The sequence below is a fragment of the Bidens hawaiensis genome, unplaced genomic scaffold (genome assembly GCF_021521415.1).
Source record: "Bidens hawaiensis isolate Kalapana, Puna unplaced genomic scaffold, B.hawaiensis_p1.1 tig00023132_1, whole genome shotgun sequence".
Taxonomy (NCBI): Eukaryota; Viridiplantae; Streptophyta; class Magnoliopsida; order Asterales; family Asteraceae; genus Bidens; species Bidens hawaiensis.
In genome coordinates this window covers 308,379-327,489 of record NW_027493622.1, presented here as the reverse complement: position 1 = coordinate 327,489, position 19,111 = coordinate 308,379, and the positions used below count along the sequence as shown (strand labels likewise).

The following is a 19,111-nucleotide window of genomic DNA, read 5'->3' as shown; positions in this document are numbered from 1 at the left end:
TTAACTTTTTGGTTGTTTAAAAACACCAACAAGAATTTTTCAAACTCAATCCTAAACATGCTCTATGTTAATTTTGTTTGCGATAACAATCATATTCAGTGAAATTTCACCAATAACATAGCTATAAATGTTATTGCTATAAATATGGTATGTTGATTTTGTTTAATTATATTAAACATATTTCTAAAGTCTTGTAAATTTTGTCCGTTTTCTGAACCTTATTGGTTATAGTTTTAATAAAATGCCTTTTTAAAGAAAAATTGTTAGAAAATTAATTATTAGATTTACTAATAATTAATTACGATACGATTAAAAGAAAGTTGATTTTGACTAAAACTGTCCCATATTATTTAAAGCCAATATTCTCTTTAGTTTTAGACAACTTCCATATCCATCCTCCTCTCTGGCAACCTTCAATTTCCATTCCTCAATGATGGAAACGATCAAGTACCTGCTCGGTACTGTCGGACCGAGCGGTTACGGTTCTAAATCGACCGCCGAACAAGTCACCGAAAAGTTCCACCCTCGATCCTTCTCTACCGCCATCATCACCGGTAACAATTTTCATTATTATTTATCATATATAGGACATGTTAAAAGGAGACAGACAACATCCTGATGGCACAACCAAAGGCTAAGCATTCAAATACACGTTACGTTGTATTTATACTAATAAAAGTTTTGTTAGGTGCAACGTCCGGGATCGGAGCTGAGACGGCTCGAGTCCTTGCAAAGCGCGGTGTTCGTATCGTCATGCCTGCTCGAAGCTTAAAAGCGGCCGAGGAGATCAAGAAGAGCATTTTATCCGAATATCCTAATTCGGACATTATCGTTCTAACTCTCGATCTTAGCTCACTCCGTTCGGTCACAAGTTTTGTTACTGAATTTCAAGCTCTTAATCTGCCTCTTAATCTCCTAATGTACGTAGTAACTGAGTCCTAATTCGTTTGAATTTAATTATCTCGATGTAACAGTTACATTAGCTAGGGATACATACTAAGTACCAGTACCGGTACCGATACAAGGCAAGTAGAGTGTTTGAAAATTTTGGTATGGATATTTTCAGATTTCAGTACCTGTACCGATAGAATTGGTACGGTGGTATTCAGTATCCACTTTTCTAGAAATTCAGTATTAGCAACCCGGAAGCGATATCATCGATCCCTAACTTACATTATGTATATCTGAATATTGTTATTGCAGAAACAACGCCGGAAAGTTTTCTCACCATCACCGGATATCCGAAGATGGAATCGAGATGTCGTTTGCAACTAATTATCTAGGTTCGTTTTCCATAATAATCCAACGGCAAAAGTATGACTAATGAAACAACTGATACATGTGTATATATGTTATTTGAATAATTAGGTCATTTTTTGTTAACCAAACTGTTGATGGGGAATATGATCGAGACCGCCAAAATCTCCGGCGTACAAGGTCGTATAGTGAACGTGACGTCCGCGGTGCATTCGTGGTTTGCCGGAGACTTGATTCGTTCCGCCGGACAAATCACTAGAGATAAGAGGTAAATAATAATAATTATTATGTGAAAACCGAGAGGAAGAACATATCTAGCTAATAGAAGCCTTGATGTTGTCTAATGTTGATATATAATAATATTTCTCGAATATTCTTGGCTAATTCTGCGCTTAATTGCAGATTATTAATAATATTTATACGATTCAATTAATACTGGGTTTGATTTGTTCTTTGCATATTTGTGTTGTTGTATATGTTGCAGTCACTACGATGCAACACGTGCATATGCAATCTCGAAGCTTGCTAACGTTTTGCATACCAAGGAACTTGCCCGGAGACTCGAGGTACTATTGGATATATATGTGCTGATCATGATATATTTCCACTTGATGATTATTATTATTAATATATATTTTATAAGTTGATTGACAAAACTTTTACGTTTTTCCTTTTATGCAATTAGTATATTATTGAAGATAAATCCATAAAAATAACAGGACCTTTGTCTTTATATAAAATTAACAATATATGTATATTTGTATTAATTAATTGATTTATCATTAATTTTATGTGATATACGATATATGTATATGTTTTGAATTTATTTAGATATTGATAAATTGTATAACTGAGTATTATTTTTGCAGCAAATGAATGTGAATGTGACTGTAAACTGCGTGCATCCTGGGATCGTGAGGACGCGATTAACAAGGGATAACGAAGGCTTCGTTACAAGTAATTATATCTCGATTGAGCTAATTTGAACTTATTTCATTACACTTGAAACATAAATCATTAAAATAGTACTGTGAACATTTCTATAAAAATACATATACATTTAACTAATTGTTTGAGGTAAATATACACATGCAGATTTCATATTTTGTCTTGCTTCAAAGCTGGTAAAAACAATACCTCAGGTAATATAAGTTCTCTCTTTCTCACACACACATGTCCAATAGATATTTAATTAAAATCACGAAAATGGTCAATTTTTTATCTAACTATTTGAAATAGTTACTTTATCAGCTCTTTTTTTTTAATCATTTGACGGTTATAAATGATTACGTGAATGTATAAGTTAATTAGACAACGTCACAAACTTACATAATGCAGGTACCAAAGGTTTTGGCCATAAAATAAATAGAAATAAATTAAGGCAATGGTTATTCTCATACCCTTTTTAATATTCATATACCCTTATAACACACATTTGATCTTTTATGTACACCCTCTCTAAAGAATCAAAGGGTGTATGAATAACACATCCCTTAAACTATGTGAACGAGCAACTAATCGATCAAGTCATGATGGCACGTTAGCAAGCCAAAATTGATACAATTCACCATCTTGTTTAACCAATAAGATCTTCACAACTAAGCTGCTTTTCTGTTGAATGTGACATTTTGACCATGCATCCAATCACCTCAAATTGTTATGTTCTTTAGAAGTTGTTTAAAATGACTATTTATACATATAAAAAAACACTATGTTTTTATTTTTCATGATTGTATAATTTTATATCCACAAATTATGCATCAACATTTTTTCCTTTTTTAAACAGGCAGCTGCAACAACATGTTATATTGCAACTCATCCAAGAGTGGCAAATGTGAATGGAAAATATTTTGTAGATTGCAATGAAGCTTCACCGTCCAAGCTAGGTTGCAATCTAGATGAAGCTGCTCGATTATGGTCGTTTTCCGAAATCATGGTTTCTACCAAACCCAAAGCAGTTGTTGACCATTTCCGGGAATTAGATTAATCAAAGACACATATACAACATGTTATACCATTAGTTAATCAAGATAATGAATTATATATGTATGTGTATTTAATTATCAAATTAAAAAAAGATGCAGATACTCAAGGAACCGTTATAATGTTTACAACATAAAAGAAGTGCTGGCAGTTTAATATATATGTATATAGTCTGTCATGTGAAGATATATAGTTGATCATGGAACATACATATTAACTATTCTTTGTTTTTATGTAATATATATTAAGCGAGAAGAGACTGAGGTGACTTGTATATTAATCACATAAATCAGCAAACATTAATTTTGTTTTAACAGTGAGATGACTTATGCTACCGGCCAGGTTGACTTGCTACTTGGTAGGAATATTGTTTGTGTTCAAATGCATAAACTAAGGTGGTTAATTTTTATATAAAAAAGCTTATATACACGGTCTAATATTAAAAGTTTGTCTCTTAATTAAATTAATAAAAGATTCCAGATCATAAACATGGAATTAAATATATATATATATATATATACTAGTTTTTATCCACCGTATTACGGGGGTTGTTTTATATTGTTTGTTCTAATATTTATTTACTTTTTGAATCTATATTTTTATATTGTATGAAAGTTAATAATATACTTATGGTTTGATGATAAATTGTTTCACAAATAAATAAGATGTTAAAACCCGGTTTAAAAGTTATATGGTTTTGATGAGACCCAAGACCCGTTTATTTTTTTTACTATAAAATTAGTTTTTTAATTATAAATAGTATTTATGAAAGTTAATAATAAACTTATGGTTTGATGAGACAAAGACCCGTTTATTTTTTTTACTATCAAATTGGTTTTTTAATTTAAATAATATATATATATATATATATCTCTTTTAAAATAAATAAGATATTAATTTTTATTATATCCTATTTTATAGGATTTTTACATCAATAATTTGGTGAGAATAATTTTTAATTTAATGAGATTTTATAACCCGTTTAAGGAATATCTGGGTTTGGTAAGACCCATACCCATGAATTCGGGTCAAATACATGAGAAGCCTCCATTTAAAAATCAAGCAAATCTGGTGACTCCAAAAAAGGGGAAGCGACCACATCGCGACACATAGGATTTTTGTGTCTTCGTTTATATATATATATATATATATAGGGGAGGGTTATCCTAAAAATAAGTAGTTTTCTAAAAAGACTAAGAATAAATCATAGCTATTGGATCATGTAAACCAATGGTTGAGATTTAAAATCACCAATAACCGACATAGTTTCCTAGAATTACTCTTTAATCATTATAACCGACATAGTTTCCTAAAATTGTTCTTTCACTATCATTTGTAATGCCAAATGTTAAAAATTTGTTGGTTCTTATCATTCCTAGGAAACTCCTTATTCTTATTTGAACAATTTTCTAATATATATATATATTATGATTTTTATAATTCAGTCTACAAATAGAACCTTACATCTACATCTTTCGATTGTTGTAGGTTCCCTGGACGGATCACACGAGATATCGCGGTCTACTCAGGTGCGGAATCCCTGCGTAGATCGTTACGAGTGTAGAAAGCAAATCAAACAAACACGATACGATAAACGAACACGTTATATTGATAACCGAACACGTGATACGATATCACTAATACAGACTCTCGTCGACTCGATCGACTCAAACGACTTACTGATTAACTGAACTCCCGAACTACTAACTGATTGATTAACCTAAACCAAGCCGTAACATCTAATATAAATACACGACAACTTCGCCTGATATGTTCAGGAGAAGTTGTCCATAACTTCGCTTGTTCAACAAGTTCGCCTAGGCGAACTTGTTAATAACTTCGCTTTAAACAAAAACATAAATAACATTACAGACTCGATTACAGACACTAGACTATGAACTACTGACATTCATGCACCAACAGACTCCCCCTTGGCAGTAGCTTCATATCTTGATCTTTAAGCTCTTGTCTTGTAATCCTGTATCTTCACGCATGCACTCCTTCTCTAACACAAACTGACACGACTCTTTGATACTTCCTCGCTTCATCCTTCCAAGCAGGAATATAAAAGATTTTCTTCTCATTAAGCACCTTCAGATCAGCTTGCGATAAGTTTACCAAATGCATCAAATCGTAAACTCTAAGGAGCTCTTGTTCATCCTCGTCTTCCATCACCGCCTCTGCTGTCTCACAATCCACGTACCACCACTTTAGGTCTTTAAGCACATCCTTGGGCATCAGCTTCATCGGTACTTCTTTCAGGCACCGGATCGGTTTATACTTCATTACCATCCAAGGTTTTCCATCAGTTCTTAGACTTCTATCCTTGTCCTCAACAAGTTTTCCCTTTTGTGGCTTCAACAGCTCAAACTTCTTCTCTTTTATACTCTCTCTCCAAACAATTTTCTCAATGACTCTAGCCATATTATCGTCACTTCGATTGATTAACCCCAATCTGGCTAAGTCTTTCACTTCACATTCCGGCAGTGTATTCAGCGACCTTAACATTCTTTTAAAATACTGAACGCCGTCATACCGTTTGAGCACAAAGAGCTTCAACTGCTCATCATAGATCCAGCAAATAATCCCTTTCTTCGCTTCAGCATAGCCTTTGATATTATAATTCTTCTTTAACATGGTTGGAGCAGCAGGCTTTTTAGTCTTAATAAACCAATGAGCATATCCTTCTTTCCACCTAGGCTGCTCCTCCCACTCTGTCTCATCATTCTCCATCTCAGTACCAATATCGGCTTTCTCAACATCTGGGATCTCGTGTTCAACATTTTCTTCTACTATCTCACCCTCTTCAATCTCATATTCAATCACAATTTGTGCGCCAATCTTTTCAATCTCCTCAATCGGCAGCACATCATCATCAAACATATCATCATCTTCTAGCATATCATCATTCAATTCTTTCAACGCATCTATCACATCATCATCATCATCATCAACCATTTCCACCTCATCACCACCAACTGCACCTGCAGACTCCCCCTGAGCTGTGGAAGTCCCAAGATCTTGAGTAGTTATTGGCAACTCACCACCTGCACCTTTCGGTGCATTGGGATCATCGTCTCTGTCGTTTATCTTCTTCGTCCGTAACTCGTCGCCTCTACAGCCTGTTACACAAAAACATAAATAACATTACAGACTCTAGACTATGAACTACTGACATTCATGCACCAACAGACTCCCCCTTGGCAGTAGCTTCATATCTTGATCTTTTAGCTCTTGTCTTGTAATCCTGTATCTTCACGCATGCACTCCTCTAACACAAACTGACACGACTCTTTGATACTTCCTCGCTTCATCCTTCCAAGCAGGAATATAAAAGATTTTCTTCTCATTAAGCACCTTCAGATCAGCTTGCGATAAGTTTACCAAATGCATCGGATCGTAAACTCTAAGGAGCTCTTGTTCATCCTCGTCTTCCATCACCGCCTCTGCTGTCTCACAATCCACGTACCACCAATTTAGGTCCTTAAGCACGTCCTTGGGCATTAGCTTCATTGGTACTTCTTTCAGGCACCGGATCGGTTTATACTTCATTACCATCCAAGGTTTTCCATCAGTTCTTAGACCTCTATCCTTGTCCTCAACAAGTTTTCCCTTTTGTGGCTTCAACAGCTCAAACTTATTCTCTTTTATACTCTCTCTCCAAACAATTTTCTCAATGACTCTAGCCATATTATCGTCACTTCGATTGATTAACCCCAATCTGGCTAAGTCTTTCACTTCACATTTCGGCAGTGTATTCAACGACCTTAACATTCTTTTAAAATACTGAACGCCGTCATACCGTTTGAGCACAAAGAGCTTCAACTGCTCATCATAGATCCAGCAAATAATCCCTTTCTTCGCTTCAGCATAGCCTTTGATATTATAATTCTTCTTGAACATGGTTGGAACAGCAGGCTTTTTAGTCTTAATAAACCAATGAGCATATCCTTCTTTCCACCTAGGCTGCTCCTCCCACTCTGTCTCATCATTCTCCATCTCAGTACCAATATCGGCTTTCTCAACATCTGGGATCTCATGTTCAACATTTTCTTCTACTATCTCACCCTCTTCAATCTCATCTTCAATCACAATTTGTGCGCCAATCTTCTCAATCTCCTCAATCGGCAGCACATCATCATCAAACATATCATCATCTTCTAGCATATCATCATTCAATTCTTTCAACGCATCTATCACATCATCATCATCATCATCAACCATCACCACCTCATCACCACCAACTGCACCTGCAGACTCCCCCTGAGCTGTGGAAGTCCCAAGAGCTTGAGTAGTTCTTGGCAACTCACCACCTGTACCTTTCGGTGCATTGGGATCATCGTCTCTGTCGTTTCTCTTCTTCGTCCGTAACTCGTCGCCTCTACAGCCTGTCTCCCCCTGAGATGCCAAGAACTCCTTCATAGCATCTATAATTCGCCCATGTTCAACCAGGAGGGACGACTGTAGTTGATTCTCTGCTACAAGGCGTTGAATAGCCTGGGTCTGGATAAGATTCACCCTTGATTGTTCAGCCACGACCCGCTCAAGTGCAGCTATTCTCTCCGAGTCTGAGAGGGTTGCATCGAAATCAAACCTCATGTTAGATGTGTCTTGAGTATACTGAGGAGGGATCTCGAATCTAACCGGGACATCAGAAGCAGTTGTGGACGTAACCGCAGGTGGTATCGTGACCGACAACCCTGCAGTTGTGACGACCGTCGACTCTACAAACCGTGCCACCACCTCTGAAAGAGTAAGCGTTGGAGATGGTAACGACACAATCTCCGGAGTCGTCGTCTGTAGTGTGATGGATGGGATGCCGACAGCTGATGTAGCCACCACAGGAACATCTGCGGCGCTTGTAACCTGTACAGAAGTAGGAACAATCGACATACCTGACAGTGCGGATGGAGCAAAGCGTATAACTCGTGAAGTCTCTCCAGCTCCCATACCAGCACCTGTCCTCTCACGTCTTGAACGTCTAATCAACTTGTGTATATCCTCCTCTTCTTCTTCTGACTCACTATCATCCACTGTCCTCTTCCTCTTCCCCAACGTCCTCTCTCTAGTCACCAACATCCTCCTCGCCTCATCCATAACATCATCAAGATCTGAGTCAGCCACCGTCGTAGCTGCTCTAGTAACAATCACTTCCCGAACCTGTGCAGCAGAAACCTGCACTTCTTCTTGTGGATCAAAACGATCCATGTCGAAGAATCCTTGGCCGCCAAATGCAGCATCAAGGTCTACCTCCTCCTCAGCCGACACCACAGGCACAGTAGGTACATCTCGAGTTGCTCCTGCCTGTTGTGGTTGAGGGTCTCTGAACTCGTCCCCCCGAGCTGGCACATACCCCGGGTTTATCAAGTACCCGAAGAGTGGAGGATGCCTTGGACGACGTTCAGGCTTGCTCCTCGCACTCGAAGTACGGCATTGAGCAAAGATACGTTTGCTCACACTTTCCACGTATCTTATTGGGCGTCGTTGAGGCAAAGCTGGAGCCACATGGTTCAAGATCATCTGGATGAATCTTGGATACATTATGAACCGCTCACGAGCCATCGCCCCCCTCTGTCTGTCGATCTCGTAAAAGACCATCTGACTAAAACTATAACGTTTGTTATAAGTCAGAGCAGTCATTGCTGACTGCATGGTCGCACCCATACCATCAGTGCCCGCCTTCCTCCCAGACATACACACAATCATAACGTGCATGAGGAAGCGCCACTGATCGAGCAGGAACCCCTTCCGTCTCTGGGTATCGCCCAATGGACCAGAATAGCCCATTCTTAGAAATGCTCCATCACAAAACGGAGCCACAAACTCCGTAGGATCGTTCCGAGTCTCCTCTCCAAAACGTAACGCCACCCGAATTTGTTACGATGAGAACTGAACTTCTTGATTATTGACTGTTGCTCTCATAACCGGGGGCTCAACACGACAATCGTACTCCACCGTCTGCCAGAAGTCCTCGATATTGGGTAAGGATATCGGCAGTGTCGTCGTGATTGCGTGGAATATCCTCGAGCGTATGAGGAATGTGATGATCTCACGGTAGTCTTCAACACCGCTCATTTCCGGGTCTAAGGTGATGAACATGTTGTGACCCGGAAAGAATTGTCTCTGATTATCTCCGTCATCACCTCCAGCACCTCCAGCACCGGCAACAGCAGCCATCTCTGCAACAAACGAACCAAGTTAGATAAACATTAAGACATAACACAAGTTCGCTTGTCACCATGAGCGAAGTTGTGATATAAACTGTATAGGCGAAGTTAAAGTTGGGGCGAAGTTGGGAACAACTTCGCTTCATCTTTAAGTTCGTCTAATAATTGTTAAGTTAAAAGGATCCAGGCGAAGTTAATGATAACTTCGCCTCACTACAACATCGCCTCAGGCGAATTTAAGCTTCAGGCGAAGTTGAGCATCAGGCGAAGTTACGGATAACTTCGCCTAAACCTTAAGTTCGCCTGAATCTGAATCGGCGACAGTGAGTTTGATTCAAACTCGAAAATCCGATGTTTCGATTAGTTTTGACGATTGAGGAGGCTAAAAAACATGATATTAAGGATAACTAAACGACCAGGTTGTTCATGAACACGTGAAAACAAGTTTTGTAATCGGGTTTAAGGATCGGTCGTCCGAGGTTATTACCCGGTTGTCGAAACAACCTTAGATTAACATCAATGAACGGATAATACGATGTAATAACCCAACCAACCTTTAAATCGGTTTGAGATCGAAGAAAGAAAACAAGTATGGATCTGTATATAAGTTCGCTGTGAAAACGGAGGATATAAGTTCGCTGAGTTGAGAATAATGAACTGTTTGACTCTTGAAAATCCTTATATAGGGGCGGAGTTATACAGGCGAAGTTACGGATAACTTCGCCTAGGCGAAGTTATCCACAACTTCGCCTGTTCAACAACATCGCCTATATTTACAAAATTTAACCTTATAATTTTAACATTTTTTCAATCAAGTTATAAAACTTTCCTTTAAGAACTAAATGACACGATCAAGTCCAAGTAACCTGTTATATAAAAAAAATACAACTACATAAAAAGAAAACTTTAAACAATTTAAGTATAAGGGATCAAATTTCAGTCTCGATAGGGACTTCTACGTTTTAGAAAAGATCCGAACAGGAATCATACTAAGTATGTGACTGTCACATAGATCCGTGTTTAGCTGTACTATGACATAAAGAGACAGGTTGTAAGCAGGTAAATAACTTAAGATGGTTTTCATCGTTTCTGTGATACGAGTTAGGTTCAATTATGCCTCAAAATTTAAGTGGGCAACAACTCAGAGATTATGATGCCTCCTATCTATTCTCAAAGCGTATTTGGCTTTCCCCAAGTCACCTCGAATTGACTTCGACCCTTAGTGTCTGATTAAGTTTGTAATTACTCTTCATCTCCTTCCCGTTCTCTTTCTTACTCCATGATTAAGAAGTCTTGATATGTTGAACTCTAGAATATTTCAATAACTCATAAGTTTTTTTTTTTTTTTTTTTATGATAAACATTTACATAGACTTCAGAGTAGTAACCAACTGCAAGTCCCGAATCTGGATCACTGCAGTTTCTTGAAACGCTATCTTCACGGGAATCAGAACACTTACGGGCTCGTGTATGACTGGGTAATCGCTTTTCTGCCTATCATTCGGAAAGATATATATGAAGACATGTAAAACTCGTAAGGAGTTTCCACGTAAAATCAAGTAGTTTTAGTTTGTATCACATCTACTTTTACGCACCATAAAAAGTTACCATGACATACAATGACTGTCCTAAAGCCTTTTAAGCCTAATAACTTCACTAGTTAAGCACACAGAATCAGTATATCTATCATTTTCCAATGTTGGATCAATTTTCTGTTAAACATAGCTAACGAACTTCTTACGAAGTAGTAGACTTGAAAAATAATTTCATTTCCCTTTAAAAAAATTTGACTTCAATCGCCCCGATCAAAACAAAGTCTTCAGGTAAACGGCTATCCCGAAGATCCAATGGATCAGCTGGACCGACCACATACTAGTATGTGTCCTTCTAACTAATTAATATGATCGACTAATTTTAAGCGAAAGAATGAAAACTCATAAACCGCCCCGGTCACTTTCAGTCATCTGGTTAATGGATATCCTCAAAATCTACAAGTAGAAAATCAGGACCAAAACATATCCGAAGACATGTCCTTCAAACTGTGGTAACCGACATGCTTTTAAGCGATAGTGATTTTTTTTTTTTTTTAATATTTCAAACTTGAAAAACATGGTTACTCGGGATTGATCATCCCATTCAACTCAATAAGGTTTTGAAATCTCGTTTTGTCAAACGCTTTTGTATAAAGATCAGCGAAATTATCAAGCGTATCCACCTTTTCAAGTACAATCAGTTTCTTCTCAGCACAATCCCGTATAAAATGATGACGTATGTCAATATGTTTAGTTTTACTATGCTTCACGGGATTGTTAGTTACTGAGATAGCAGCTGTGTTATCAATGCAAATAGGTGTAAGTAAGAAATTCAGACCATAGTCGCGCAATTGTTGTTGAATCCAAAGAACCTGGGAGCAGCAGTTGGATGCTGCCATGTATTCTGCTTCACAGGTTGAAATTGCGACTGAAGTCTGCTTCTTGCATTGCCACGACACCAATCTGCCACCAAGAAACTGACATCCTCCAGTTGTTGACTTCCGACTCTGATTGCACCCTCCATAATCAGAATCTGTGTAAGCGACTAGCTCCAAGTCTCCTCCTCTCGGGTACCACAACCCCAGCTTCGGTCTGCCCTTGAGATACCGCAAGATCCTCTTCACACCCTTCATGTGAGATTCCTTTGGGTTTGCCTGAAAACGAGCACAAAGACAAACAACAAACATTATATCAGGCCTAGAAGCAGTTAAGTACATTAAAGAACCTATAATAGCCCGATACTGAGTTGGGTCCACATCTGCATCACCGTCTGACTCAGCACCCAATTTTTGATTGACGCAGATTGGAGTGTCGAATGGAGTGCTGTCCTCCATCTTGAAGCGTTTGAGCACATCATGGACATACTTGGTCTGATGAATGAACATCCCATCCTTCTTCTGATCAACCTGCAATCCTAAAAGGAAAGTTAGTTCACCCATAGCACTCATTTCAAACCTTTTCTTCATGACGGCCTCAAACTCCTGACACATGGAGACTTTAGATGCAGCAAAGATAATGTCATCCACGTAGACTTGCACCAGCAGGAAGTCGCTTCCTTCTCTCTGAACGAACAACGTACTATCAATCTTCCCTCTTTCAAAACCATTTTCAAGCAAGTAATCTGATAAAGTAGAATACCAGGCACGAGGTGCCTGATGTAGTCCATACAATGCCTTGCTCAACTTGTACACGTGATCAGGAAAGTCTGGGTCAGGAAAACCCGGAGGTTGCTCAACATACACTACCTCATCAACTTTCCCATTCAGAAACGCACTCTTCACATCCAACTGAAATACCTTCATCTTCTTATAAGCAGCGAACGCCAAAAACAATCTAATGGCTTCCAACCTTGCGACAGGAGCGAACACTTCATTATAGTCAATCCCCTCTTGTTGATTAAATCCTTTCACAACTAGCCTCGCCTTGTTTCTTATGATAATCCCTTTCTCATCTCTCTTGCACTTAAACACCCATTTTGTGCCTATCGCATGCACATTCTTTGGTTTTTCAACCAAATCCCATACTTCCATTTTCTTGAACTGAGCCAACTCTTCTTGCATAGCTTCGACCCACGAGCTGTCCTTGAGAGCCATTTGATAATTCTTCGGTTCAATCTGGCTGATAAAGCAGGTGTACAAGCATTCGTTGATTATCCCTGTCTCCTTGATGCTTGTGTAAACACAGGTGTGCTCATTCAAGCTACGTCTTGTTTGTACACCGGAGGACACATCACCAATCACATTCTCCAAAGGGTGATCTTTATGAATTCTCGTGGTCGGAACAGAACCGACATGCAAATTGTCTTCCAAGTTGGAAGAGAGCTCGTCAATGGTTGTTTCATGCTGAGAGTGAAATGGATTGAAAAATTCTTCTTCAGTCGAGGTAGCAGGGGTATCGACAGCATTTGATGAGGAAGGTTGACATTTATCGATCAGCTGTCTTTGCAATAGATTTTCTTCCTCATCAAGGATCATCTTCGTAGCAACTCTCTCTTCTTCTTCAGCAATATCCAAATACGGTATGTTAAAAGACTTAAAAAGTTTAACATAGTCGAAAAACTCAGCAGGTCCATTGCTTGGTTTTGGCGGTTGGTAACTTGTGATATCGGTGTTACACACCACATCAACCTTGCTGGTCGATGTATTGAAGACACGTCTGTTGGGAGTCCCAACAACATAACCGACTAAGATTCCTTCATCGGCTACTTCACCAAATTTAGAATTTGTCTTCAAAATCGAACAAGGGGACCCGAATGGTTCAAGACCACTCAAGTTGGGCTTTCTCCCATGCATAAGCTCATAACAAGTTTTACCAAGTCTTTTAACAGTTAAGACTCTATTCAGAACATAACAGGCTGTAGCAACAGCTTCAGCCCAAAACACCACAGGAAGCTTCGAATCAGCCAGCATAGTTCTGGCTCCTTCAATTAATGTTCTATTCTTCCTTTCAGCCACTCCATTCTGTTGCGGTGTATACGGAGCGCTGTATTGGTTTTCAATCCCTCTCTGAAGGCAGAAGATCTCCATCTCAAAATTCTTGAACTCCGTTCCATTGTCACTCCTGATGAACTTAACCCTTTTATCCATAACGTTCTCAACTTTGGTAATCAAATTCTTCACCATCTGAGCCGTTTCGTCTTTTGATTTCAGGAAATACACCCACGAATATCGTGAGTAGTCATCAGTGATCACCAAGCAATAAGAAGTTCCTCCTAGACTTTTGCATTCACGGGACCGAAGAGATCCATGTGAAGCAACTCCAGAGTACTGGCAATTGAATTGACTTTCTTGGTGAGATGGGATTTCTTGTGCTGCTTTCCCTTCTTGCACGCAATACATTTATCTTCAAAATTGAAATTCTTCAAGGGAACGCCCAGCACAAGTCCATTCCTGACAATGTGGTTTATCTTCCGAAGATGAATGTGCCCCATTCTCCTATGCCACAATTCGGACTCTGATTCACTCGCTTTTGTCATAAGACATGATTCTGCCGTGGCCATTTCAGTTAATCTCATATCCATAATATATGTATTTCTTTCACGTGGAGCCTTCATCACAATCCACTCCTCTGGTATCTGAAAACCAGGTTTCAACACAATCGCCTCAGTCTTCGTAAAGTGAACGGTGTACTCTTTATCACAAATCTGCGACACACTCAGCAGATTGTGCTTCAATTCTTCTACAAAGTTGACCTTCTCCAAAGTCATCTTTCCGTTTGACACCGTTCCCATTCCAGCACTTTCACCGGCAAAGCTAACTCTCCCTCCTTGAACAGGTTTCAAATCGTGTAACAAGTATTTGTTACCCGTCATGTGCCGGGAACAGCCGCTATCTACAACCCAAAGATTGTTGGCAGCCCTGTTCAACTGTTCCTGCACAATAAAGCAAAAGATTAGAATTTAGGGACCCAAGACCAATTGGTCTTGGATCTATACATCCCAAACTTTGGCTTTCCAAAGTTAGTATCTCGGTAACTCCTGTAAGTCCCATTAGGATATCTCATTGAAGATTGATTGTGAGGCCTTCCAAACCGCTGTGAATTGAAAGAATTATAGCTTGTGGTTTGGTTATTAGCAGTGTAAAACTGAGATTTGTTTCTATGAAAACCTGAATTAGTCACATTTTTGAATTTTAAGTGGTTTTCATTTTTAGGAGCATGATAATTACTATTAGGTCTATTCTCAGCTTTAGTAGGCCTAACACCTCTGAATCGCTGCTTCAGAGGGCAATTTGCAACAAGATGTCCTAACTGATTACATCTAAAACAACACCTATGCTCAACTTTTTTATCAACAGGTGTTTTAGATGTCGAGGCTTTATTACCGCCCGTTCGTCTCACATATGGTGGGATGTACGGGTTTAGTGGAGTTCTCTTTTTATTTGATTTATCTTTTTCTCCACTCTTGGGTAACACAACCTCCTCTTTTGCCTTACCAGACTCGGATGACTTATCTGAATCTGACGAGACTGGACTTTGTTCAGAAATTTCAACACTTGAAACAGGCGAACTTGTTTCGCCTCTACTAACATTTGGTTCTTTAACAGTTACCTTAATTGGCACTGTCTGAGCAACCTCAAAATCAACAGATTTCTGAACACTAGGGTTAAAAGTGTAATTGTGATTGTACGGTGGTGGAACCTCATGATAACCGATTCCTCCTCTCTTAGTAGAGGAACCTTGATCACTAACAAGGTGATCAAGAATAGCAGAAGAATTTCGAAACTGCTCCAGTTTTCGATTCAGTTCCACCACTTTCACCTGGTGGTCAGCAATCTGTTTTTCTCTCTCAGCAATTAGTTTGGTCTTTTCTTCCAAAACTTCATAACTTAAATCAATCACTTCAATTTTTTCAGCAAGTTTTGTTTTTAGACTTTTAACATCTTTTTCACAAGCTTTTATTTTAATTTTATAATTATTTTCTCTTGATTTAATAAAGCGATGATCTTCTTTTAAGGTTTTAAATTCAGCATCCAACCTAACATACTGATCGGTTATGGTTGCTAGTTGCTCAGACAAGTTCTCACATTTTGAACAAGTTGGTTTAGAACATACCTCGGAGAGCTGGTCATTAACGTCTGCCATTAGAGCTTTTTCCTCTCCGGTAACCTTTTCACTTTCTTCAGTTTCTACCTTTGCCAAATTTGCCTGCTCAAAAGTTTCTTTAGAAAGCAGGTTCCAGTTGTATTCACCATCTGCTCTAGACATCATGGCACTGTAATCTTTTCTACCCTCACTTTGCTGTGGAGACCTACCCTGACTTCGTTCCACACGCTCATTCCTGCATTCTTTTGCAAAGTGACCGTTTTGTTGACAATTGTTGCATCTCACCTTTGCCTTGTCAAACCCCGGCTTACCACCGACAAACTTCCTTCCCGTCTTTCTCATAAACCTCTTTACTCTTCTCACGATCATGGCCATTTGCCATTGTAAATCCATTTCTTCCATGTCGTCAGCATCAATCTGATCGTAATCTTCATCCAACATAGCTGGATCAACAATCTTCCCTTGAATGTAGTTCTCATAGGAAGCAATGAAAGAAGCATAGAGACCAAACTGCTCTTCAGCAGACTTGACACTCATAGGCATCTTGGAGTAGTTGTTGCTGGGAGAACTTGGAGAGCAACTACTCTTGCTTACCTGGGGTTGAGAACCACTCGATCCAGCTGCTACATAGCAAACATCCCCATTTGTGTTAACTGACACATGCCCCTCATGTGATGAGGTGGGGCCCGACTCTCCCTTTGTGTAGTAGGCAGCAGATTCAGTCTTCGATCCCGAGCTAGTGTTGACTTTAGCTCCATACATACCTGGATCTTGAACCTGATCCATAGATGTTTCTTTTCTGACCATGTTAAGCTCAAAGGTTTTGAGCTTGTTGACTGCTGTTTCTAGATCATATGTGGGAAAGTCTTTGTCTTCCCTCGTCAGAACAGTGTACATCTCCCATTTTGGTAGGAGAGCATCTAGAAGCTTCTCAACTATTTCTTCTTCTCGGGAGGAAATGGAATAGTTGCTCAATTCAGTCATCAGATGGTAGTATCGAGTGATAATATCATCTAAAGATTCATTCTTCAAATACTTGAAGACTGAAAACTGGGTTTTGAGCAATTTTATTTTTGAAGCCCGGATTCCTACATTCCCTTCAAATCTGCTCTCAAGAGCTTCCCAAAGCTCTCTTGCTGATGTGTACTTTCTAAACATATGAAGGATCTCTTGTGGAAGAGCCATAGTAATAGCAGCATGAGCCTTGCTCTCAGCCTCATACATCTTTTTCTCTTCTTCTTCCATTTTACTATACTTCTTGATTTGGTCACGACCTTCATACTCCATAATTGGTGGAATATAACCATCCTGGATGCATACCCACATCTTCGCATCCTGGTATTTGACGTACTGTATGAACCGATCCTTCCATGCAACGAAATCGGTTCCCTTCAGCAATCTTGGGGCCTTGGTAGCTGACCCTGCTTCAACTTCCATCTTCACTAACTCAGAGATGTTGATCGACGACATCTTTCCCGAAAAGTAAGAAACCTGAAAAATTAAGAATTTTTTTTTTTTAAGTACTGAAGGCGAAGTTACGGATAACTTCGCTTGAAGTAGGCGAAGTTGTAGAGAACTTCGCTGAAGAACTTCGCTGACGAACTTCGCTGATAACACTGCTGTATAACTTCGCTGATTAACTTTGCTGATTCTTAACTTCGCTTGAGGTAAGCGAACTTAAGAGGTAGGCGAAGTTGTAGAGAACTTCGCTTGAGAAGGCGAACTTGAGAAGGTAGGCGAAGTTGTGGATAACTTCGCTTAACCTTATATCTTCGCCGAAACCCTACGAACAGTGACGGCAACTTCGCCTGATGAACACGAAGTTTCTGCAGATCTGTAAATCGGATTTTAACGAGGTTTTTGACGGTGTAAAGGCTTGAACACGATGGTAGGAGGTAAGAATGATCAATAACACAGAAACACGTCCCGCGAATAGTCGAAACGGGACGATTTCTACACCCGCGTGAATATCCCGAACCACACAATCGAGCAAACGCTCTGATACCAATTGTAGGTTCCCTGGACGGATCACACGAGATATCGCGGTCTACTCAGGTGCGGAATCCCTGCGTAGATCGTTACGAGTGTAGAAAGCAAATCAAACAAACACGATACGATAAACGAACACGTTATATTGATAACCGAACACGTGATACGATATCACTAATACAGACTCTCGTCGACTCGATCGACTCAAACGACTTACTGATTAAGTGAACTCCCGAACTACTAACTGATTGATTAACCTAAACCAAGCCGTAACATCTAATATAAATACACGACAACTTCGCCTGATATGTTCAGGCGAAGTTGTCCATAACTTCGCTTGTTCAACAAGTTCGCCTAGGCGAACTTGTTAACAACTTCGCTTTAAACAAAAACATAAATAACATTACAGACTCGATTACAGACACTAGACTATGAACTACTGACATTCATGCACCAACAATTGTATAACTTCACATACAGTTTATGATCTTGCGATGAAATTTGTCACAACGTGCAACGAAATGATACATAGGTTGTGTATCATAATTGTAGGGTTTCTTGCAAACTAAAGAAAGCTTGTCAATTAGTCAATTCACTAATCAACGACATGGTAGCCAAGATGTTTTGATTTTATGGAACCAGAAAGATAGATCGAGACATGTAAGGCATGGAGTCATGGACTAAACAATGCATTGGGTGTCTAGTTTCATTGTTTTGGAGATCATGTCATCCACATATATATAATTTGATGCTAAGTGAAATGTCATCCCCCAAAAAAAGAGTTGGGTCCATGGATCTAGAAAGGCATGTTATCACCAGAAAAGGTCCCCAACCAACAAATTGATGAATCAATGATACATCTCAATCTTTTACTAGCTATTTTGATATTTTGTTGATGAAAAAAAGACAAAAATTTTTAGGCGTTACATTTTCATATTTTGTTATGGTAAAAAATGTTATATATATACTTGAGATCGATTTATATTCATAACATATTGAAAAAACACGGATCTACTCCTTTTAACGGGTCCTAGATCCAATGAATCCACATGGTAGGATACAACAACAACCAATAACGATATGAGCATAATCTCCCAAAGTCTAGTGACAGAAACCTGCAAAACAGACACCGTGAGCTCGT

General features: G+C 39.0%; 1 protein-coding gene across 1 annotated transcript; it reads left to right on the top strand.

Moving 5' to 3' along the window:
• Window positions 1-385: 385 nt before the first annotated feature.
• Window positions 386-3,397, top strand: LOC143566970 (short-chain dehydrogenase TIC 32 B, chloroplastic-like). The gene is made up of 8 exons (XM_077053511.1): window positions 386-554; window positions 689-920; window positions 1,204-1,283; window positions 1,369-1,525; window positions 1,742-1,823; window positions 2,127-2,214; window positions 2,353-2,399; window positions 3,044-3,397. The coding sequence occupies exons 1-8, from the start codon at window positions 431-433 to the stop codon at window positions 3,242-3,244; spliced, it is 1,011 nt and encodes a 336-aa protein (XP_076909626.1). The 5' UTR covers window positions 386-430; the 3' UTR covers window positions 3,245-3,397.
• Window positions 3,398-19,111: the final 15,714 nt, after the last annotated feature.